The sequence below is a fragment of the Oncorhynchus mykiss genome, chromosome 7 (assembly GCF_057628025.1).
Source record: "Oncorhynchus mykiss isolate SJ-2025 chromosome 7, ASM5762802v1, whole genome shotgun sequence".
NCBI lineage: Eukaryota > Metazoa > Chordata > Actinopteri > Salmoniformes > Salmonidae > Oncorhynchus > Oncorhynchus mykiss.
In genome coordinates, this window is record NC_143028.1 from 57,069,190 (window position 1) to 57,095,644 (window position 26,455).

Here is a 26,455-nt window from a genome sequence, read left to right on the forward strand (position 1 = left end):
ACCATGATGTCCTTCTGGACAGACTGGAGAAGTGGGTTGGTCTCTCCGGTCCAGTTCTAAATTGGTTTAGGACCTATTTAACCGGTCAAGAGTGTCATAAACTGAACAGTACCGGACCCAAAATCAAACCTTTGAGAAAATACATATCACGTGGCATTCCACAAATTTTTGATTTTGGGTCCGGAACTGTTCAGTTTATATACAGTATGCTACCCCTTGGGAGGGTTATCAGAACGCACAGCATTGATTTTCACTGCTACAAACACGATACGCAACTTTACATTTTTGTGTCACCAGAGAATTTTAGCTCCACGGATAAATTATTAGACTGCATTAGTGATTTAAATACTTGGATGGCTCACAACTTCCTCCAGCTAAATCAAGAGTATTTATTGTTGGGGCCAAAGCAGAGAGAATCTAGCCGCACATTTTAATTCACAAGCAATACAGCAGGTAAAAAACCTAGGTGTTATTTTAGATTATGAACAACATTTTGAATCACACAATGTGACCAAAACTGCTTTTTTGACCACATTTGGAACATTGCCAAGGTGCGACCGTTTCTCTCTCAGGCTGATACAGAGAGATTCATCTATGCTTGTATTACAAGCAGGCTTGACTACTGTAATGCTCTCCTGTCTGGTCTACACAAGAAAGCCATTGGTCAACTGCAAAACATACAGAATGCTGCAGCACGGGTACTGACCAAGACCAGAGAGCACACATTACACCGGTGTTAATGTCTCTGCATTGGCTGCCTGTGAGTTTTAGAATTCATTCTAAGATGATTCTATTGGTTTTTAAATCAATCCACGATTGTGCACCCCAATACATGTCAGACATGCTTTTAAGTTATGTATCCAGTAGATCCCTCAGGTCCTCTAGCACTGACCTTTTAACTATCTAAGACCAAGAGGTATGGAGAGAGAGGCAGCCTTTAGTTATTATGCCCCCTGCCAGAGAACCTGAGGGGGGCGAACACTGTGGACATATTTAAAATAGATTATTTTTAGCTTTGCTTTTCCTTTTTAGTTCTTTAGTTTGTGTCATTCTTTAGTTTTTTTTATGTTATGTTTGTTGTGTAGTACATTTTTCTATTTTTATAGTTTTTTATTTGTTTTTTCCATGTAAAGCACATTGAGTTGCATTCCATGCCTGAAATGTGCTGTATAAATAAAGATTGATATTTAAAAGTTTCTAGTTAAAGTTATTATTTTTTTTAAGTAAAAAAAATAATTAACTGCCATTATTATCAAATGTAGGCTACAGGTCAAATGACCTTCTTAGGAGGTACACAGTTTGTGTACCAGTTCAAGACATGAGTAGACATTTCTCTATGAGGCTCTATGAGTTCGGAGGAAACCTACACTACATGACCAAAAGTATGTGGACACGTGCTCGTCGAACATCTCATTCCAAAATCATGGGCATTAATATGAAGTTGGTGCCGGCTTTGCTGCTATAACAGCCTCAACTCTTCTGGGAAGGATTTTCACTAAATGATGGAGCATTGGTGTGGAGACTTGCTTCCAGTCAGCCACAAGAGCTTTAGTGAGGTCAGGCAGTGATGTTTGACGATTAGGCCTGGCTCGGAGTCGGCGTTCCAATTTATCTCAAAAGTGTTCGATGGAGTTGAGGTCAGTCAAGTTCTTCCACACTGATCTCGACAAACCATTTCTGTATGGACCTCGCTTTGTGCATGGGGGCATTGTTATGCTGAAACAAGAAAATGGCCTTCCTCAAACTGTTGCCACAAAGTTGGAAGCACAGAATCGTCTAGAATGTCATTGTATGCTGTAGCGTTAAGATTTACTTTAATTATTTTATTTTTTGACCTTTATTTAACTAGGCAAGTCAGTTAAGAACAAATTCTTATTATCAATGATGGTCTAGGAACTGTGGGTTAACTGTCTTGTTCAGGGGCAGAACCACAGATTTTTACTTTGTCAGCTCTGGGATTCGATCTTGGAACCTTTCCAAGTCCAACGCTCTAACCACTAGGCTACCTGCCGCCTCACTGGAACTAAGGGGCCTAGCCCGGACCATGAAAAACAGCCCCAGACTGTTATTCCTCATCCACCAAACTTTAGTTGGCACTTTGCATTAGAACAGGTAGCTTTCTCCTGGAATCCGCTAAACCCAGATTCGCCCGTCGAACTGCCAGATGGTGAAGCGTGATTCATCACTCCAGAGAACACGTTTACACTGCTCCAGAGTCCAATTGCGACGAGCTTAACGCCACTCCAGCCAACGCTTGGCATTGGGCATGGTCATCTTAGTCTTGTGTGCGTCTGCTCAGCCATAGAAACCCGCATCCAATGAACAGTTATTGTGCTGACGTTGCTTCCAGAGGCAGTTTGGAACTCGGTAGTGAGTGTTGAAACCGAGGACAGACACGCTTCATCACTCGGCGCTCCCGTTCTGTGAGCTTGTGTGGCCTACCACTTAGCGGCTGAGCCGTTGTCACTCCTAGATCTTTACACTTCACAATAACAGCACTTACAGTTGACCGGGGCAGCTCTAGCAGGGCAAACATTTGAGGAACTGACTTGTTGGAAAGGTGGCATCCTATGACGGTGCCACATTGAAAGTCACTGAGCTCTTCAGTAAGGCCATTCTACTGCCAATGTTTGTCCATGGAGATTGCATGGCTGTGTGCTCGATTTATCCACCTGTCAACAACAGGTGTAGAGGACAAATCCACTAATTTGAAGGGGTGTCCACATACTCATATATATATATATATATATATATATATATATATATATATATATATACACAGTGCCTTGCGAAAGTATTCGCCCCCCTTGAACTTTGCAACCTTTTGCCACATTTCAGGCTTCAAACATATGAAACTGTATTTTTTTGTGAAGAATCAACAACAAGTGGGACACAATCACGAAGTGGAACGACATTTATTGGATATTTCAAACTTTTTTAACAAATCGAAAACTGAAAAATTGGGCGTGCAAAATTATTCAGCCCCTTTACTTTCAGTGCAGCAAACTCTCTCCAGAAGTTCAGTGAGGATCTCTGAATGATCCAATGTTGACCTAAATGACTAATGATGATAAATACAATCCATCTGTGTGTAATCAAGTCTCCGTATAAATGCACCTGCACTGTGATAGTCTCAGAGGTCCGTTAAAAGCTCAGAGAGCATCATGAAGAACAAGGAACACACCGGGCAGGTCCGAGATACTGTTGTGAAGAAGTTTAAAGCCGGATTTGGATACAAAAATATTTCCCAAGCTTTAAACATCCCAAGGAGCACTGTGCAAGCGATAATATTGAAATGGAAGGAGTATCAGACCACTGCAAATCTACCAAGACCTGGCCGTCCCTCTAAACTTTCAGCTCATACAAGGAGAAGACTGATCAGAGATGCAGCCAAGAGGCCCATGATCACTCTGGATGAACTGCAGAGATCTACAGCTGAGGTGGGAGACTCTGTCCATAGGACAACAATCAGTCGTATATTGCACAAATCTGGCCTTTATGGAAGAGTGGCAAGAAGAAAGCCATTTCTTAAAGATATCCATAAAAAGTGTCGGTTAAAGTTTGCCACAAGCCACCTGGGAGACACACCAAACATGTGGAAGAAGGTGCTCTGGTCAGATGAAACCAAAATTGAACTTTTTGGCAACAATGCAAAACGTTATGTTTGGCGTAAAAGCAACACAGCTGAACACACCATCCCCACTGTCAAACATGGTGGTGGCAGCATCATGGTTTGGGCCTGCTTTTCTTCAGCAGGGACAGGGAAGATGGTTAAAATTGATGGGAAGATGGATGGAGCCAAATACAGGACCATTCTGGAAGAAAATCTGATGGAGTCTGCAAAAGACCTGAGACTGGGACGGAGATTTGTCTTCCAACAAGACAATGATCCAAAACATAAAGCAAAATCTACAATGGAATGGTTCAAAAATAAACATATCCAGGTGTTAGAATGGCCAAGTCAAAGTCCAGACCTGAATCCAATCGAGAATCTGTGGAAAGAAATGACAACTGCTGTTCACAAATGCTCTCCATCCAACCTCACTGAGCTCGAGCTGTTTTGCAAGGAGGAATGGGAAAAAATGTCAGTCTCTCGATGTGCAAAACTGATAGAGACATACCCCAAGTGACTTGCAGCTGTAAACGCAGCAAAAGGTGGCGCTACAAAGTATTAACTTAAGGGGGCTGAATAATTTTGCACGCCCAATTTTTCAGTTTTTGATTTGTTAAAAAAGTTTGAAATATCCAATAAATTTCGTTCCACTTCATGATTGTGTCCCACTTGTTGTTGATTCTTCACAAAAAAATACTGTTTTATATCTTTATGTTTGAAGCCTGAAATGTGGCAAAAGGTCGCAAAGTTCAAGGGGGCCGAATACTTTCGCAAGGCAATGTATATAGTGTATTTCCAGACCGTACCAAGTTCCACACAGGGAGGAGGCCAAACAGCAGGAATGGTTCTGAGGAAAATATCTATTGCTATCAACAAAATCTCAACTCTACAGATGATACTGAACTCTATATTAGAACTGGGTCTGGATCGGTATTCAGAAAATCTCAAAGTATGTGTTGGTCTCGGATCAGGTCCTTCTTCTTCATGATTTAAAAAGCTGAACTGTCGCTAGATCAGCAGTCTTACGCTGAGACACTTTGTGTTCTCTCCAGAGTGTGCTGGGTGGGGGTCTGGTCTGTGTGCTTACCTCTTTGGAGGGCTTTCTCAGGACGTCTCCCACCCCCCCTCCACTCCTCAGGCCGTGGCTCAGCACAGTGACGATACACATGAGCAGAGAGTCACATGTACGCTCCTTGCCATCCTCCATGTCATCCAACAAGTCTGAGGGAGAGGGACAGGTAGGAGGGTTAAGCACACACACATTTTAAATAATTCATTTGAATCCACAAATCACATTACACAAAGGATACAAACGTTTCAAAGGTCTTGGTTACACTTAAGGAAACAAAACGCCACTTCTCCACACAGAGAGGCTGCTGATAAAGGCAGAAACAGAGCAGTACCTCACCGGTTGCTTTGCTTTAGTCTTAGACAAGCCAGCAATCTGAAGGCCACATACAGTAAGCCTATGTACGTGGACAAGAATGCCAAATATCAGTGCCAACAACTTGCACATATATCCAAGGCTCTCCAAAACATGATACGAGGGGCTGGTATTTAAGAAACTTGTCAGTAAAGCCTGCTTCCTATAACAATCAAATGAGAAACCCACTTCCAAAATGAAAACCTCCCCCACACCGACAATATCTGGCAGATTCGGTACACAGGAAAACACATCAACTTCCTTTTACACAGGAGTGTTTACGGATGTGTGCTTTCCCACCTCACTGGCTATCAGGTGAATGAGGCGGTCATGTCTAGTATGTAAATGTGCAACAGTCCCTATTACATTTGACGCAGTGTGTAACATTCAAAACAGGTCATGGTTTGCCGGGCAGGTACCAGTCCTAGATTATATTTTGTTGGAAGAACCGGCAACCGAGCCTTAACAATAAAGGTGAGAATGTCCTTGCCAATGGCAGCATTGTGACACATGGAATGATAGACAGAATGGTCAGCATGTTTCCCCTGCAGCCTCAGGCCAGTCCAGTGCTGCAGTAGATCTGCCTGGATACCCATCCACATCGCTCCGGCCAACTGACGTTTCTTCTTCATGATGAGTCTGGATTTGCACCCCTCCCCTATGATTTCTAGAATGAACACATTCTGACTGTTCTGATTGGTCCCAGAAACCAATGGGTTGGGCCAGAGCCGGCCTACATGATGACGCTATCAACGTTGATTGGATCGTCTCTAACGAATCTAACCTATCGCTAATGAATTTGTTTTGTACAACGCCTTTCATTTTGAAGTCACACTAAGGACTTCTAGGATGGCAGTTTCAGACTGAATGTATGTAGCGAGAACAGCGGAATTAAATTCAAGGTGAGCATCGGACAAGCTGTAGCTGCCTTTGTCTGATACCGAGGAGGGTTGTCCTCGATGCAGGATATTATGTTTCATCATGGGTTACAAGCCTCCATGACAACACAGGAGTCCGCCACAACTGCATCAGAGCCAATCATTGCTTTAGTTTGTCTCTCACACACACACACACACACACACACACACACACACACGATAATGATCACATGCTGTAATCTGATAAAAGGCCTTTGAGAAATGATTTTGGTTGACAGAAACTTTTGCAGTAGGCCATATATTATTATATAGTTTGCTGGAGTATTGTACTGTACCATCCACTTGAAGCTCTGTGGTGCAGTTGTTCTCTCCACTCTCAGACTGACACATCCCATCAGACACCAGCTTATTGGGCATACTGACCCCGTTCTCTACAAGGGACATCAGGTTAGTTAGCAACATGTGCTAATGACAACCGGAAGAACAACACCTCCACATAACAATATTGTATTGTGTTTCCTGTACTATATATTATAGCAGGCCGGGGTGTGAGGGATGTTGGTTATTGTGTGACTGTGTAACTCAGTAAGCCGTGAAAAAAAGATCATTAACATCTAGCCTGGCCCAAGTGCTGTTTTACCAACTCTGTTGGAGTTGAGGAATTAGCAAGTTGGCAAAAACAGATCTGGGACCAGCCTAATAAACATCACTGGTCTCCATAGAATTAACGGGCATCCCAATTCTCATCAATTACGCCATATTGAGTTCCCTCACAGCAGTAAAGCAGGAAGTAATATTTCTATGGTCTCCTACTCACCCAGAGTGGTGTTGGGGATGCGGTCCACCTCCAGGATGAAGTCATCCTTGAAGAAGATGTACCCCACGATGGAGAACAGGTAGACCAGGATGAGGGCCAGCACTGCTGTCAGCACGATGGAGCGACCGTTACGGGTCACACTCTTTATCACGTTCAGTAGAGTCTCCTCCCTGTACACCAGGTCAAAGAGCTGCACGAGAGACAACACAGAGTTATAGCTAGACCTAATATAGAAACAGAATGGAAGACAGAAAATGATTTTCTTGGATTTTCTTGTTTTTTCTGTTTGGAATGATTACTTTTTTCTGACCTTTGTAGAGGTATTATTGTCTAGTTTGGAAATACAAGGTTTGTGTGTGTGTGTGGGGGGATTGATATATTTGTCCAAAAAGAGAATGTGTGTGTGTGTGTCTGCCTGTGTCTGTGTGTATGTTTGTGTGTGTCTGCCTGTGTCTCTGTGTGTGTGTCTGTGCATGTCTGTGTGTGTGTCTGTCTGTGTGTCTGCCTGCGTGCGTCTGCGTGCGTCTGCGTGTGTTTCTGCGTGCGTCTGTGCGCCTCCGTCTGCCTGTCTGTGCGCCTCCGTCTGCCTGTCTGTGCGCCTCCGTCTGTCTGTCTGTGCGCCTCCGTCTGCCCGTCTGTGCGCCTCCGTCTGCCCGTCTGTGCGCCTCCGTCTGCCCGTGTGTGCGCCTCCGTCTGTCTGTGTGTGCGCCTCCGTCTGTCTGTGTGTGCGCCTCCGTCTGTCTGTCTGTGCGCCGCCGTCTGTCTGTCTGTGCGCCGCCGTCTGTCTGTGCGCCGCCGTCTGTCTGTGCGCCGCCGTCTTTCTGTGCGCCGCCGTCTGTCTGTGTGTCGCCGTCTGTCTGTGCGTCGCCGTCTGTCTGTGCGCCGCCGTCTGTCTGTGCGCCGCCGTCTGTCTGTGTGTGCGCCTCCGTCTGTCTGTCTGTGCGCCGCCGTCTGTCTGTGTGTGCGCCTCCGTCTGTCTGTCTGTGCGCCTCCGTCTGTCTGTGCGCCGCCGTCTGTCTGTGCGCCGCCGTCTGTCTGTGTGTGCGCCTCCGTCTGTCTGTCTGTGCGCCTCCGTCTGTCTGTGCGCCGCCGTCTGTCTGTGCGCCGCCGTCTGTCTGTGCGCCGCCGTCTGTCTGTGCGCCGCCATCTGTCTGTGCGCCGCCGTCTGTTTGTGCGCCGCCATCTGTCTGTGCGCCGCCGTCTGTCTGTGCGTCGCCGTCTGTCTGTGCGCCGCCGTCTGTTTGTGCGCCTCCGTCTGTCTGTGCGCCGCCGTCTGTCTGTGTGTGCGCCTCCGTCTGTCTGTCTGTGCGCCTCCGTCTGTCTGTGCCCCGCCGTCTGTCTGTGTGTGCGCCTCCGTCTGTCTGTGCGCCGCCGTCTGTCTGTGTGTGCGCCTCCGTCTGTCTGTGTGTGCGCCTCCGTCTGTCTGTCTGTGCGCCTCCGTCTGTCTGTGCCCCGCCGTCTGTCTGTGTGTGCGCCTCCGTCTGTCTGTGCGCCGCCGTCTGTCTGTGTGTGCGCCTCCGTCTGTCTGTGCGCCGCCGTCTGTCTGTGTGTGCGCCTCCGTCTGTCTTTCTGTGCGCCTCCGTCTGTCTGTGTGTGCGCCTCCGTCTGTCTGTGCGTCGCCGTCTGTCTGTGCGCCGCCGTCTGTTTGTGCGCCTCCGTCTGTCTGTGCGCCGCCGTCTGTCTGTGCGCCGCCATCTGTCTGTGCGCCGCCGTCTGTCTGTGCGTCGCCGTCTGTCTGTGCGCCGCCGTCTGTTTGTGCGCCTCCATCTGTCTGTGCGCCGCCGTCTGTCTGTGTGTGCGCCTCCGTCTGTCTGTCTGTGCGCCTCCGTCTGTCTGTGCCCCGCCGTCTGTCTGTGCGTTGCCATCTGTCTGTGCGTCGCCGTCTGTCTGTGCGTCGCCGTCTGTCTGTGCGCCGCCGTCTGTCTGTGCGCCGCCGTCTGTCTGTGCGCCGCCGTCTGTCTGTGCGCCGCCGTCTGTCTGTGCGTCGCCGTCTGTCTGTGCGTCGCCGTCTGTCTGTGTCTGTGTCTGTCTGTCTTAAATATGCCCTGTTTGTGCTCGGAGCCACACCAAAGGCTTTTGAACCAGAGTTTGGCCATTGAGGTTTCTACCAACATTAGCTTATACTGCTAGACAGCTTCCTATTAAGTATGACTGTGTGTTCACCAGCAGCAATATATATTAACATACAGAATATATATGTAAATATACCAGTAGGCTGTAGAAGAAGACATGGACGAAGACCCCCAGGCTACAGATGATGAGGTACATGAGGTGGTAGAGGAACTCAAAGTCCAGGATCATGGCCTTGTAGCCCCGTGTGAACGTGCCTTTGTTCCCCACAAAACTCATCAAGAAGATGATCTTATTACAGACCTGCAGGGACAGAAGACATTCATTTTTATTACCATTATTATTTGATCTAACCTTTATTTAACCAGGAAGTTCCATTGAGGTCAGAAGACCTCTTTCACAAGGGAGACCTGACCAATAATGGATTGTGAGGTAATGCTTAACTTAAAGTATCCAGCCATAATGCTGTATAACTTGTTAAAGACAGAAAAACGCTAATTTGTGCTTATAACAAGGCCTATAATATGTTGTCTTTCTATGCATAAAATGTGAACATTTTCATAGGACATTCACTACATGACATTCCATGATGACAATCAGACACAACGTGATCCTACAGGACAGGCATTTCTTGGACTAGCAGTGGATTGTTCTTGGCAGTATATTAGGAGTTGTAGTAGTTCTGCGGTTCAGTAGATGGATGTGGGATCGCTATCTATCCCCCAGCCACAGGGAGGGAGGGGAGACCGAAGGAGGAGAGGAATGCAGAAGGGGCCAGTTGAGGACATAGGGGGAAAGGGCAGCGGGCCGTGTATAAGGGGCAGTTCCAGGGAATTTTGGGCAGCTGCAAGGGTGGTGTCAGCCTCTAGCGTCTAGTGACGCATTTCACAGCCGACCGACCACACACTCAGGCCGTGCCAGGCCAGCCAGGGAGTCAGGCCAGGGGGTTACGCCATAGGCAGAGCGGGCACTGGAGTGGGTATGGGCTGGGGCGTGAGGGAGGTCTACATGGGGACAGGGTGTGTGGGTAGTGGGTACGTAAAGGGGTGGGCATGTGCAGATGAATGTGATGTGAGGAGGGCATGAGGAGAGAGGGGGGCTACTGAGAGCTAGCAAGGCCATCTGGATTGACATTGGAGAACATGGAAATTAAGATTTAGTGTCGGACAACAATATAGTCAAACACACACGTTTCCCAAAGAAGACATACGTTAAAGGCTCCAAGCAAGAAGAGGGTGGGCTCCAGGCCCACAGAGAAGATGAGACGGAGGATGGTGGCAATGATGAGGGTGCGAACCCCAAGGTGCTGGGGCATGGCCACCACGATAGCCAACGATGCCAACATACCCAACCAGAGCAGGGCAGACAGCTGGGGCTCCAGGGTACCTAGGGAGAATACACACAATGTCAGCCTACACACCCCTCCATGTCAGCCTGCAGAGCCTACACACCCCACCATGTCAACCTACACACCCCTCCATGTCAGCCTGCACAGCCTAGACACCCCACCATGTCAGCCTGCACAGCCTACACACCCCGCCATGTCAGCCTACACACCCCACCATGTCAGCCTACACACCCCACCATGTCAGCCTACACACCCCACCATGTCAGCCTACACACCCCACCATGTCAGCCTACACACCCCACCATGTCAGCCTACACACCCCACCATGTCAGCCTACACACCCCACCATGTCAGCCTACACACCCCACCATGTCAGCGTACACTCCCCACCATGTTAGCCTACACACCCCACCATGTCTGCCTACACACCCCACCATGTCTGCCTACAAACCCCACCATGTCAGCCTGCACAGCCTACACACCCTACCATGTCAGCCTACACACCTGTCCATGTCAGCCTACACACCCCACCATGTCAGCCTACACACCCAACCATGTCAGCCTACACACCCCACCATGTCAGTCTGCACAGCCTACACACCCCACCATGTCAGCCTGCACACCCCACGATGTCAGCCTACACACCCCACCATGTCAGCCTACACACCCCACCATGTCAGCCTACACACCCCACCATGTCAGCCTACACACCCTACCATGTCAGCCTACACTCCCCTCCATGTCAGCCTACACACCCTACTATGTCAGCCTACACACCCTACTATGTCAGCCTATACTCCCCACCATGTCAGCCTACACACCCCACCATGTCAGCCTACACACCCCTCCATGTCAGCCTACACACCCCACCATGTCAGCCTACACACCCCTCCATGTCAGCCTACACACCCTACCATGTCAGCCTACACTCCCCACCATGTCAGCCTACACACCCCTCCATGTCAGCCTACACACCCCACCATGTCAGCCTACACACCCCACCATGTCAGCCTACACTCCCCACCATGTCAGCCTACACTCCTCACCATGTCAGCCTGCAAACCCCACCATGTCAGCCTGCACACCCCACCATGCCAGCCTGCACAGCCTAAACACCCCAACATGTCAGCCTGCACAGCCTACACACCCCAACATGTCTGCCTACACACCCCACCATGTCAGCCTACACACCCCACCATGTCAGCCTACACACCCCACCATGTCAGCCTGCACAGCCTAAACACCCTACCATGTCAGCCTACACAGCCTATACTCCCCACCATGTCAGCCTACACACCCCGCCATGTCAGCCTACACACCCCACCATGTCAGCCTACACACCCCACCATGTCAGTCTGCACAGCCTAAACACCCTACCATGTCAGCCTGAACAGCCTATACTCACCACCATGTCAGCCTACACACCCTACCATGTCAGCCTGCACAGCCTACACACCCCACCATGTCAGCCTACACACCCCACCATGTCAGCCTACACACCCCACCATGTCAGCCTGCACAGCCTACACACCCCACCATGTCAGCCTACACACCCCACCATGTCAGTCTACACACCCCACCATGTCAGCCTGCACAGCCTACACACCCCACCATGTCAGCCTACACACCCCACCATGTCAGCCTAAACACCCTACCATGTCAGCCTACACAGCCTATACTCCCCACCATGTCAGCCTACACACCCCGCCATGTCAGCCTACACACCCCACCATGTCAGTCTGCACACCCCGCCATGTCAGCCTACACTCCCCACCATGTCAGCCTACACACCCCGCCATGTCAGCATGCACACCCCACCATGTCAGCCTACACACCCCTCCATGTCAGCCTACACACCCCATCATGTCAGCCTACACACCCCACCATGTCAGCCTACACACCCCTCCATGTCAGCCTACACACCCCTCCATGTCAGCCTACACACCCCAACATATGTCAGCCTACACACCCCACCATGTCAGCCTGCACAGCCTAAACACCCAACCATGTCAGCCTACACACCCCACCATGTCAGCCTACACACCCCACCATGTGAGCCTACACACCCTACCATGTCAGCCTACACTCCCCACCATGTCAGCCTACACACCCCACCATGTCTGCCTACACACCCCACCATGTCAGCCTACACACCCTCTATGTCAGCCTGCACAGCCTACACACCCCACCATGTCAGCTTACACAACCCTCGATGTCAGCCTACACAGCCTACACTCCCCACCATGTCAGCCTGCACAGCCTACACACCCCACCATGTCAGCCTACTCACCCCACCATGTCTGCCTACACACCCCACCATGTCTGCCTACACACCCCACCATAACAGCCTACACACCCCTCCATGTCAGCCTACACACCCCTCCATGTCAGCCTACACACCCCAACATATGTCAGCCTACACACCCCACCATGTCAGCCTGCACAGCCTAAACACCCTACCATGTCAGCCTACATACCCTACTTTGTCAGCCTAAACTCCCCACCATGTCAGCCTACACACCCCACCATGTCTGCATAAACACCCCACCATGTCTGCCTAAACACCCCACCATGTCTGCCTACACACCCCACCATGTCAGCCTGCACAGCCTAAACACCCCACCATGTCTGCCTAAACACCCCACCATGTCTGCCTACACACCCCACCATGTCAGCCTACACACCCCACCATGTCAGCCTACACACCCCACCATGTCAGCCTGCACAGCCTAAACACCCTACCATGTCAGCCTACACAGCCTATACTCCCCACCATGTCAGCCTACACACCCCGCCATGTCAGCCTACACACCCCACCATGTCAGTCTGCACACCCCGCCATGTCAGCCTACACTCCCCACCATGTCAGCCTACACACCCCGCCATGTCAGCATGCACACCCCACCAAGTCAGCCTACACACCCCTCCATGTCAGCCTACACACCCCATCATGTCAGCCTACACACCCCACCATGTCAGCCTACACACCCCTCCATGTCAGCCTACACACCCCTCCATGTCAGCCTACACACCCCAACATATGTCAGCCTACACACCCCACCATGTCAGCCTGCACAGCCTAAACACCCAACCATGTCAGCCTACACACCCCACCATGTCAGCCTACACACCCCACCATGTGAGCCTACACACCCCACCATGTCAGCCTACACTCCCCACCATGTCAGCCTACACACCCCACCATGTCTGCCTACACACCCCACCATGTCAGCCTACACACCCCTCCATGTCAGCCTACACACCCCATCATGTCAGCCTACACACCCCACCATGTCAGCCTACACACCCCTCCATGTCAGCCTACACACCCCTCCATGTCAGCCTACACACCCCAACATATGTCAGCCTACACACCCCACCATGTCAGCCTGCACAGCCTAAACACCCAACCATGTCAGCCTACACACCCCACCATGTCAGCCTACACACCCCACCATGTGAGCCTACACACCCTACCATGTCAGCCTACACTCCCCACCATGTCAGCCTACACACCCCACCATGTCTGCCTACACACCCCACCATGTCAGCCTACACACCCTCTATGTCAGCCTGCACAGCCTACACACCCCACCATGTCAGCTTACACAACCCTCGATGTCAGCCTACACAGCCTACACTCCCCACCATGTCAGCCTGCACAGCCTACACACCCCACCATGTCAGCCTACTCACCCCACCATGTCTGCCTACACACCCCACCATGTCTGCCTACACACCCCACCATAACAGCCTACACACCCCTCCATGTCAGCCTACACACCCCTCCATGTCAGCCTACACACCCCAACATATGTCAGCCTACACACCCCACCATGTCAGCCTGCACAGCCTAAACACCCTACCATGTCAGCCTACATACCCTACTTTGTCAGCCTAAACTCCCCACCATGTCAGCCTACACACCCCACCATGTCAGCCTACACACCCCACCATGTCAGCCTACACACCCCACCATGTCTGCCTAAACACCCCACCATGTCTGCCTAAACACCCCACCATGTCTGCCTACACACCCCACCATGTCAGCCTGCACAGCCTAAACACCCCACCATGTCTGCCTAAACACCCCACCATGTCTGCCTACACACCCCACCATGTCAGCCTACACACCCCACCATGTCAGCCTACACACCCCACCATGTCAGCCTGCACAGCCTAAACACCCTACCATGTCAGCCTACACAGCCTATACTCCCCACCATGTCAGCCTACACACCCCGCCATGTCAGCCTACACACCCCACCATGTCAGTCTGCACACCCCGCCATGTCAGCCTACACTCCCCACCATGTCAGCCTACACACCCCGCCATGTCAGCATGCACACCCCACCAAGTCAGCCTACACACCCCTCCATGTCAGCCTACACACCCCATCATGTCAGCCTACACACCCCACCATGTCAGCCTACACACCCCTCCATGTCAGCCTACACACCCCTCCATGTCAGCCTACACACCCCAACATATGTCAGCCTACACACCCCACCATGTCAGCCTGCACAGCCTAAACACCCAACCATGTCAGCCTACACACCCCACCATGTCAGCCTACACACCCCACCATGTGAGCCTACACACCCTACCATGTCAGCCTACACTCCCCACCATGTCAGCCTACACACCCCACCATGTCTGCCTACACACCCCACCATGTCAGCCTACACACCCTCTATGTCAGCCTGCACAGCCTACACACCCCACCATGTCAGCTTACACAACCCTCCATGTCAGCCTACACTCCCCACCATGTCAGCCTGCACAGCCTACACACCCCACCATGCCAGCCTACTCACCCCACCATGTCTGCCTACACACCCCACCATGTCTGCCTACACACCCCACCATAACAGCCTACACACCCCTCCATGTCAGCCTACACACCCCTCCATGTCAGCCTACACACCCCAACATATGTCAGCCTACACACCCCACCATGTCAGCCTGCACAGCCTAAACACCCTACCATGTCAGCCTACATACCCTACTATGTCAGCCTACACTCCCCACCATGTCAGCCTACACACCCCACCATGTCAGCCTACACACCCCACCATGTCTGCCTAAACACCCCACCATGTCTGCCTAAACACCCCACCATGTCTGCCTACACACCCCACCATGTCAGCCTGCACAGCCTACACACCCCACCATGTCAGCCTACACTCCCCACCATGTCAGCCTACACACCCCACCATGTCAGCCTACACACCCCACCATGTCAGTCTGCACAGCCTACACACCCCACCATGTCAGCCTGCACAGCCTAAACACCCCAACATGTCTGCCTACACACCCCACCATGTCAGCCTACACACCCCACCATGTCAGCCTACACACCCTACCATGTCAGCCTACACACCCCCACCATGTCAGCCTACACACCCCACCATGTCAGCCTACACACCCCACCATGTCAGCCTACACACCCCCACCATGTCAGCCTAAACACCTTACGATGTCAGTCTACACATCCCACAATGTCAGCCTGCACAGCCTACACACCCCAACATGTCTGCCTACAAACCCCACCATGTCAGCCTACACACCCCACCATGTCAGCCTACACACCCTACCATGTCAGCCTAAACACCCCACCATGTCTGCCTAAACACCCCACCATGTCTGCCTACACACCCCACCATGTCAGCCTGCACAGCCTAAACACCCCACCATGTCTGCCTAAACACCCCACCATGTCTGCCTACACACCCCACCATGTCAGCCTACACACCCCACCATGTCAGCCTACACACCCCACCATGTCAGCCTGCACAGCCTAAACACCCTACCATGTCAGCCTACACAGCCTATACTCCCCACCATGTCAGCCTACACACCCCGCCATGTCAGCCTACACACCCCACCATGTCAGTCTGCACACCCCGCCATGTCAGCCTACACTCCCCACCATGTCAGCCTACACACCCCGCCATGTCAGCATGCACACCCCACCAAGTCAGCCTACACACCCCTCCATGTCAGCCTACACACCCCATCATGTCAGCCTACACACCCCACCATGTCAGCCTACACACCCCTCCATGTCAGCCTACACACCCCTCCATGTCAGCCTACACACCCCAACATATGTCAGCCTACACACCCCACCATGTCAGCCTGCACAGCCTAAACACCCAACCATGTCAGCCTACACACCCCACCATGTCAGCCTACACACCCCACCATGTGAGCCTACACACCCCACCATGTCAGCCTACACTCCCCACCATGTCAGCCTACACACCCCACCATGTCTGCCTACACACCCCACCATGTCAGCCTACACACCCCTCCATGTCAGCCTACACACCCCATCATGTCAGCCTACACACCCCACCATGTCAGCCTACACACCCCTCCATGTCAGCCTACACACCCCTCCATGTCAGCCTACACACCCCAACATATGTCAGCCTACACACCCCACCATGTCAGCCTGCACAGCCTAAACACCCAACCATGTCAGCCTACACACCCCACCATGTCAGCCTACACACCCCACCATGTGAGCCTACACACCCTACCATGTCAGCCTACACTCCCCACCATGTCAGCCTACACACCCCACCATGTCTGCCTACACACCCCACCATGTCAGCCTACACACCCTCTATGTCAGCCTGCACAGCCTACACACCCCACCATGTCAGCTTACACAACCCTCGATGTCAGCCTACACAGCCTACACTCCCCACCATGTCAGCCTGCACAGCCTACACACCCCACCATGTCAGCCTACTCACCCCACCATGTCTGCCTACACACCCCACCATGTCTGCCTACACACCCCACCATAACAGCCTACACACCCCTCCATGTCAGCCTACACACCCCTCCATGTCAGCCTACACACCCCAACATATGTCAGCCTACACACCCCACCATGTCAGCCTGCACAGCCTAAACACCCTACCATGTCAGCCTACATACCCTACTTTGTCAGCCTAAACTCCCCACCATGTCAGCCTACACACCCCACCATGTCAGCCTACACACCCCACCATGTCAGCCTACACACCCCACCATGTCTGCCTAAACACCCCACCATGTCTGCCTAAACACCCCACCATGTCTGCCTACACACCCCACCATGTCAGCCTGCACAGCCTAAACACCCCACCATGTCTGCCTAAACACCCCACCATGTCTGCCTACACACCCCACCATGTCAGCCTACACACCCCACCATGTCAGCCTACACACCCCACCATGTCAGCCTGCACAGCCTAAACACCCTACCATGTCAGCCTACACAGCCTATACTCCCCACCATGTCAGCCTACACACCCCGCCATGTCAGCCTACACACCCCACCATGTCAGTCTGCACACCCCGCCATGTCAGCCTACACTCCCCACCATGTCAGCCTACACACCCCGCCATGTCAGCATGCACACCCCACCAAGTCAGCCTACACACCCCTCCATGTCAGCCTACACACCCAATCATGTCAGCCTACACACCCCACCATGTCAGCCTACACACCCCTCCATGTCAGCCTACACACCCCTCCATGTCAGCCTACACACCCCAACATATGTCAGCCTACACACCCCACCATGTCAGCCTGCACAGCCTAAACACCCAACCATGTCAGCCTACACACCCCACCATGTCAGCCTACACACCCCACCATGTGAGCCTACACACCCTACCATGTCAGCCTACACTCCCCACCATGTCAGCCTACACACCCCACCATGTCTGCCTACACACCCCACCATGTCAGCCTACACACCCTCTATGTCAGCCTGCACAGCCTACACACCCCACCATGTCAGCTTACACAACCCTCCATGTCAGCCTACACTCCCCACCATGTCAGCCTGCACAGCCTACACACCCCACCATGTCAGCCTACTCACCCCACCATGTCTGCCTACACACCCCACCATGTCTGCCTACACACCCCACCATGTCTGCCTACACACCCCACCATAACAGCCTACACACCCCTCCATGTCAGCCTACACACCCCTCCATGTCAGCCTACACACCCCAACATATGTCAGCCTACACACCCCACCATGTCAGCCTGCACAGCCTAAACACCCTACCATGTCAGCCTACATACCCTACTATGTCAGCCTACACTCCCCACCATGTCAGCCTACACACCCCACCATGTCAGCCTACACACCCCACCATGTCTGCCTAAACACCCCACCATGTCTGCCTAAACACCCCACCATGTCAGCCTGCACAGCCTAAACACCCTACCATGTCAGCCTACATACCCTACTATGTCAGCCTACACTCCCCACCATGTCAGCCTACACACCCCACCATGTCAGCCTACACACCCCACCATGTCTGCCTAAACACCCCACCATGTCTGCCTAAACACCCCACCATGTCTGCCTACACACCCCACCATGTCAGCCTGCACAGCCTACACACCCCACCATGTCAGCCTACACTCCCCACCATGTCAGCCTACACACCCCACCATGTCAGCCTACACTCCCCACCATGTCAGCCTACACACCCCACCATGTCAGTCTGCACAGCCTACACACCCCACCATGTCAGCCTGCACAGCCTAAACACCCCAACATGTCTGCCTACACACCCCACCATGTCAGCCTACACACCCCACCATGTCAGCCTACACACCCTACCATGTCAGCCTACACACCCCCACCATGTCAGCCTACACACCCCACCATGTCAGCCTACACACCCCACCATGTCAGCCTACACACCCCCACCATGTCAGCCTAAACACCTTACGATGTCAGTCTACACATCCCACAATGTCAGCCTGCACAGCCTACACACCCCAACATGTCTGCCTACAAACCCCACCATGTCAGCCTACACACCCCACCATGTCAGCCTACACACCCTACCATGTCAGCCTACACACCCCCACCATGTCAGCCTACACACCCTACCATGTCAGCCTACACACCCCACCATGTCAGCCTACACACCCCCAACATGTCTGCCTACACACCCCACCATGTCAGCCTACACACCCCACCATGTCAGCCTACACACCCTACCATGACAGCCTACACACCCCCACCATGTCAGCCTACACACCCCACCATGTCAGCCTACACACCCCACCATGTCAGCCTACACACCCCCACCATGTCAGCCTACACACCCCCACCATGTCAGCCTACACACCCCACCATGTCAGCCTACACACCCCACCATGTCAGCCTAAACACCCCACCATGTCAGCCTACACACCCCGCCATGTCAGCCTACACACCCCACCATATCAGCCTACACACCCCACCATGTCAGTCTGCACAGCCTAAACACCCCAACATGTCTGCCTACACACCCCACCATGTCAGCCTACACACCCCACCATGTCAGTCTGCACAGCCTAAACACCCTACCATGTCAGCCTACACAGCCTATACTCCCCACCATGTCAGCCTACACACCCTACCATGTCAGCCTGCACAGCCTACACACCCCACCATGTCAGACTACACATCCCGCCATGTCAGCATGCACACCCCACCATGTCAGCCTACACACCCCACCATGTCAGCCTACACACCCCACCATGTCAGCCTACACACCCCACCATGTCAGCCTGCACAGCCTACACACCCCAACATGTCTGCCTACACACCCCACCATGTCAGCCTACACACCCCGCCATGTCAGCCTACACACCCCACCATGTCAGCCTACACACCCCACCATGTCAGCCTACACACCCCGCCATGTCAGCCTACACACCCCACCATGTCAGCCTACACACCCCACCATGTCAGTCTGCACAGCCTAAACACCCTACCATGTCAGCCTACACAGCCTATACTCCCCACCATGTCAGCCTACACACCCTACCATGTCAGCCTGCACACCCCACCATGTCAGCCTACACTCCCCACCATGTCAGCCTACACACCCCGCCATGTAAGCATGCACACCCCACCATGTCAGCCTACACAACCTCCATGTCAGCCTACACACCCCATCATGTCAGCCTACACACCCCAACCTGTCAGCCTACACACCCCTCCATGTCAGCCTACACACCCCTCCATGTCAGCCTACACACCCCAACATATGTCAGCCTACACACCCCACCATGTCAGCCTGCACAGCCTAAACACCCTACCATGTCAGTCTACACACCCCACCATGTCAGCCTACACACCCCACCATGTCAGCCTACACACCCTACCATGTCAGCCTACACTCCCCACCATGTCAGCCTACACACCCCACCATGTCAACCTACACACCCCACCATGTCAGCCTACACACCCTACCATGTCAGCCTACACACCCCCACCATGTCAGCCTACACACCCTACCATGTCAGCCTACACACCCCACCATGTCAGCCTACACACCCCCAACATGTCTGCCTACACACCCCACCATGTCAGCTTACACAACCCTCCATGTCAGCCTACACTCCCCACCATGTCAGCCTGCACAGCCTACACACCCCACCATGTCAGCCTACTCACCCCACCATGTCTGCCTACACACCCCACCATGTCTGCCTACACACCCCACCATAACAGCCTACACACCCCTCCATGTCAGCCTACACACCCCTCCATGTCAGCCTACACACCCCAACATATGTCAGCCTACACACCCCACCATGTCAGCCTGCACAGCCTAAACACCCTACCATGTCAGCCTACATACCCTACTATGTCAGCCTACACTCCCCACCATGTCAGCCTACACACCCCACCATGTCAGCCTACACACCCCACCATGTCTGCCTAAACACCCCACCATGTCTGCCTAAACACCCCACCATGTCTGCCTACACACCCCACCATGTCAGCCTGCACAGCCTACACACCCCACCATGTCAGCCTACACTCCCCACCATGTCAGCCTACACACCCCACCATGTCAGCCTACACTCCCCACCATGTCAGCCTACACACCCCACCATGTCAGTCTGCACAGCCTACACACCCCACCATGTCAGCCTGCACAGCCTAAACACCCCAACATTTCTGCCTACACACCCCACCATGTCAGCCTACACACCCCACCATGTCAGCCTACACACCCTACCATGTCAGCCTACACACCCCCACCATGTCAGCCTACACACCCCACCATGTCAGCCTACACACCCTACCATGTCAGCCTACACACCCCCACCATGTCAGCCTAAACACCCTACGATGTCAGCCTACACATCCCACCATGTCAGCCTGCACAGCCTACACACCCCAACATGTCTGCCTACAAACCCCACCATGTCAGCCTACACACCCCACCATGTCAGCCTACACACCCTACCATGTCAGCCTACACACCCCCACCATGTCAGCCTACACACCCTACCATGTCAGCCTACACACCCCACTGTGTCAGCCTACACACCCCCAACATGTCTGCCTACACACCCCACCATGTCAGCCTACACACCCCACCATGTCAGCCTACACACCCTACCATGACAGCCTACACACCCCCACCATGTCAGCCTACACACCCCACCATGTCAGCCTACACACCCCACCATGTCAGCCTACACACCCCCACCATGTCAGCCTACACACCCCCACCATGTCAGCCTACACACCCCACCATGTCAGCCTACACACCCCACCATGTCAGCCTAAACACCCCACCATGTCAGCCTACACACCCCGCCATGTCAGCCTACACACCCCACCATATCAGCCTACACACCCCACCATGTCAGTCTGCACAGCCTAAACACCCCAACATGTCTGCCTACACACCCCACCATGTCAGCCTACACACCCCACCATGTCAGTCTGCACAGCCTAAACACCCTACCATGTCAGCCTACACAGCCTATACTCCCCACCATGTCAGCCTACACACCCTACCATGTCAGCCTGCACAGCCTACACACCCCACCATGTCAGACTACACACCCCGCCATGTCAGCATGCACACCCCACCATGTCAGCCTACACACCCCACCATGTCAGCCTACACACCCCACCATGTCAGCCTACACACCCCACCATGTCAGCCTGCACAGCCTACACACCCCAACATGTCTGCCTACACACCCCACCATGTCAGCCTACACACCCCGCCATGTCAGCCTACACACCCCACCATGTCAGCCTACACACCCTACCATGTCAGCCTACACTCCCCACCATGTCAGCCTACACACCCCGCCATGTCAGCATGCACACCCCACCATGTCAGCCTACACAACCTCCATGTCAGCCTACACACCCCATCATGTCAGCCTACACACCCCAACCTGTCAGCCTACACACCCCTCCATGTCAGCCTACACACCCCTCCATGTCAGCCTACACACCCCAACATATGTCAGCCTACACACCCCACCATGTCAGCCTGCACAGCCTAAACACCCTACCATGTCAGTCTACACACCCCACCATGTCAGCCTACACACCCCACCATGTCAGCCTACACACCCTACCATGTCAGCCTACACTCCCCACCATGTCAGCCTACACACCCCACCATGTCAGCCTACACACCCCACCATGTCTGCCTACACACCCCACCATGTCAGCCTACACTCCCCACCATGTCAGCCTGCACAGCCTACACACACCACCATGTCAGCCTACTCACCCCACCATGTCTGCCTACACACCCCACCATGTCTGCCTACACACCCCACCATAACAGCCTACACACCCCACCATGTCAGCCTACACACCCCTCCATGTCAGCCTACACACCCCTCAATGTCAGCCTACACACCCCAACATATGTCAGCCTACACACCCCACCATGTCAGCCTGCACAGCCTAAACACCCTACCATGTCAGCCTACACACCCCACCATGTCAGCCTACACACCCCACCATGTCTGCCAACACACCCCACCATGTCAGCCTACATACCCTACTATGTCAGCCTACACTCCCCACCATGTCAGCCTACACACCCCACCATGTCAGCCTACACACCCCACCATGTCTGCCTAAACACCCCATCATGTCTGCCTAAACACCCCACCATGTCTGTCTACACACCCCACCATGTCAGCCTGCACAGCCTACACACCCCACCATGTCAGCCTACACTCCCCACCATGTCAGCCTACACACCCTACCATGTCAGCCTACACACCCTACCATGTCAGCCTACACTCCCCACCATGTCAGCCTACACACCCCACCATGTCTGCCTACACACCCCACCATGTCTGCCTACAAACCCCACCATGTCAGCCTGCACAGCCTACACAGCCCTCCATGTCAGCCTGCACAGCCTACACACCCCACCATGTCTGCCTACACACCCTACCATGTCAGCCTACCCACCTGTCCATGTCAGCCTACACACCCCACCATGTCAGCCTACACACCCCACCTTGTCAGCCTACACACATGGTGGGGTGTGTAGGCTGACATGGTGGGGTGTGTAGGCTGACATGGTGGGGTGTGTAGGCTGACATGGTGGGGTGTGTAGGCTGACATGGTGGGGTGAGTAGGCAGACATGGTGGGGTGTGTAGAATGACATGTCAGTCTGCACAGCCTACACACCCCACCATGTCAGCCTACACACCCTACCATGTCAGCCTACACACCTGTCCATGTCAGCCTACACACCCCACCATGTCAGCCTACACACATGGTGGGGTGTGTAGGCGGACATGGTGGGGTGTGTAGGCTGACATGGTGGGGTGTGTAGGCTGACATGGTGGGGTGTGTAGGCTGACATGGTGGGGTGTGTAGGCAGACATGGTGGGGTGTGTAGAATGACATGTCAGTCTGCACAGCCTACACACCCCACCATGTCAGCCTACACACCCCTCCATGTCAGCCTACACACCCCTCCATGTCAGCCTGCACAGCCTACACACCCCACCATGTCAGCCTACACACCCCTCCATGTCAGCCTACACACCCCACCATGTCTGCCTACACACCCCACCATGTCTGCGTACACACCCCACCATAACAGCCTACACACCGCACCATAACAGCCTACACACCCCACCATGTCAGCCTACAAACACCACCATGTCAGCCTACACACCCCACCATGTCAGCCTACACACCCCACCATGTCAGCCTACACACTCTACCATGTCAGCCTACACTCCCCACCATGTCAGCCTACACACCCCACCATGTCTGCCTACACACCCCTACACGTCAGCCTACACACCCCACCATGTCAGCCTACACACCCCACCATGTCAGCCTACACACCCCACCATGTCAGCATGCACACCCCACCATGTCAGCCTACACAACCGACCATGTCAGCCTACACACCCCACCATGTCAGCCTGCACAGCCTACACACCCCACCATGTCAGCCTACACACCCCACCATGTCTGCGTACACACCCCACCATAACAGCCTACACACCCCACCATAACAGCCTACACACCCCACCATGTCAGCCTACACAACCCACCATGTGAGCCTACACACCCCACCATGTCAGCCTGCACAGCCTACACACCCCACCATGTCAGCCTACACACCCCACCATGTCTGCGTACACACCCCACCATAACAGCCTACACACCCCACCATAACAGCCTACACTCCCCACCATGTCAGCCTACACACCCCACCTTGTCAGCCTACACACCCCAACATATGTCAGCCTACACACCCCACCATGTCAGCCTGCACACACCACCATGTCAGCATGCACACCCCACCATGTCAGCCTGCACACCCCACCATGTCAGCCTACACAGTGTAGGCTGTGTAGGCTGACATGGTGGGGAGTGTAGGTTGACATGGTAGAGTGTGTAGGCTGACATGGTGGGGTGTGTAGGCTGACATGGTGGGGTGTGTAGGCTGACATGGTGGGGTGTGTAGGCTGACATGGTGGTGTTTGTCAGCCTACACACCCCATCATGTCAGCCTACACACCCCACCATGTCAGCCTACACACCCCTCCATTTCAGCCTACACACCCCTCCATGTCAGCCTACACACCCCACCATATGTCAGCCTACACACCCTAACATGTCAGCCTGCACAGCCTAAACACCCTACCATGTCAGCCTACACACCCCAACATATGTCAGACTACACACCCCACCGTGTCAGCCTGCACAGCCTAAACACCCTACCATGTCAGCCTACACACCCCACCATGTCAGCTTACACAGCCTATACTCCCCACCATGTCAGCCTACACACCCCACCATGTCAGCCTACACTCCCCACCATGTCAGCCTGCACAGCCTACACACCCCACCATGTCATCCTGCACAGCCTACACACCCCACCATGTCAGCCTGCACAGCCTACACACCCCACCATGTCAGCCTACACACCCCACCATGTAAGCCTGCACACCCCACCATGTCAGCCTGCACAGCCTACACACCCCACCATGTCAGCCTGCACAGCCTACACACCCCACCATGTCTGCCTACACACCCCACCATGTCAGCCTACACACCCCACCATGTCAGCCTACACACCCCACCATGTCAGCCTGCACAGCTTACACACCCCACCATGTCAGCCTACACACCCCACCATATGTCAGCATGCACACCCCACCATGTCAGCCTACACACCCCACCATGTCAGCCTACACACCCCACCATGTCAGCCTACACACCCCACCATGTCAGCATGCACACCCCACCATATGTCAGCCTACACACCCTACCATATGTCAGCCTACACACCATACCATGTCAGTGTGCACAGCCTAAACACCCTACCATGTCAGCCTACACACCCCACCATGTCAGCCTACACACCCCACCATGTCAGCCTGCACAGCCTACACACCCCACCATGTCAGCCTACACAGCCCACCAAGTCAGCCTACACAGCCCACCAAGTCAGCCTACACAGCCCACCAAGTCAGCCTACACAGCCCACCATGTCAGCCTGCACACCCCTCCATGTCAGCCTACACACCCCATCATGTCAGCCTACACAGCCTATACTCCCCACCATGTCAGCCTACACACCCCACCATGTCAGCCTACACTCCCCACCATGTCAGCCTGCACAGCCTACACACCCCACCATGTCAGCCTGCACAGCCTACACACCCCACCATGTCAGCCTGCACAGCCTACACACCCCACCATGTCAGCCTACACACCCCACCATGTCAGCCTGCACACCCCACCATGTCAGCCTGCACAGCCTACACACCCCACCATGTCAGCCTGCACAGCCTACACACCCCACCATGTCAGCCTACACACCCCACCATGTCAGCCTACACACCCCACCATGTCAGCCTACACACCCCACCATGTCAGCCTACACACCCCACCATGTCAGCCTGCACAGCTTACACACCCCACCATGTCAGCCTACACACCCCACCATATGTCAGCCTGCACACCCCA

At 53.6% G+C, this 26,455-nt stretch overlaps 1 protein-coding gene and 1 long non-coding RNA gene across 5 annotated transcripts in view; one reads left to right on the top strand and one right to left on the bottom strand.

The window, feature by feature from the left end:
* The window catches only part of LOC149982609 (uncharacterized), a 102,297-nt gene that overhangs the window by 47,509 nt on the left and 28,333 nt on the right, over nucleotides 1–26,455 (top strand). The window lies entirely within an intron of this gene.
* The window catches only part of LOC110528182 (inositol 1,4,5-trisphosphate-gated calcium channel ITPR1), a 192,358-nt gene that overhangs the window by 25,198 nt on the left and 140,705 nt on the right, over nucleotides 1–26,455 (bottom strand). For all 4 annotated transcript variants that reach the window (XM_021610040.3, XM_021610038.3, XM_090241406.1 and 1 more), the window contains 5 exons: nucleotides 10,012–10,187; nucleotides 8,940–9,104; nucleotides 6,732–6,921; nucleotides 6,250–6,345; nucleotides 4,701–4,834 (listed from right to left, as the gene is read on the bottom strand). In XM_021610040.3, coding sequence (XP_021465715.3) covers nucleotides 4,701–4,834; nucleotides 6,250–6,345; nucleotides 6,732–6,921; nucleotides 8,940–9,104; nucleotides 10,012–10,187 — 761 coding nt within the window. The remainder of the gene's footprint in view (nucleotides 1–4,700; nucleotides 4,835–6,249; nucleotides 6,346–6,731; nucleotides 6,922–8,939; nucleotides 9,105–10,011; nucleotides 10,188–26,455) is intronic.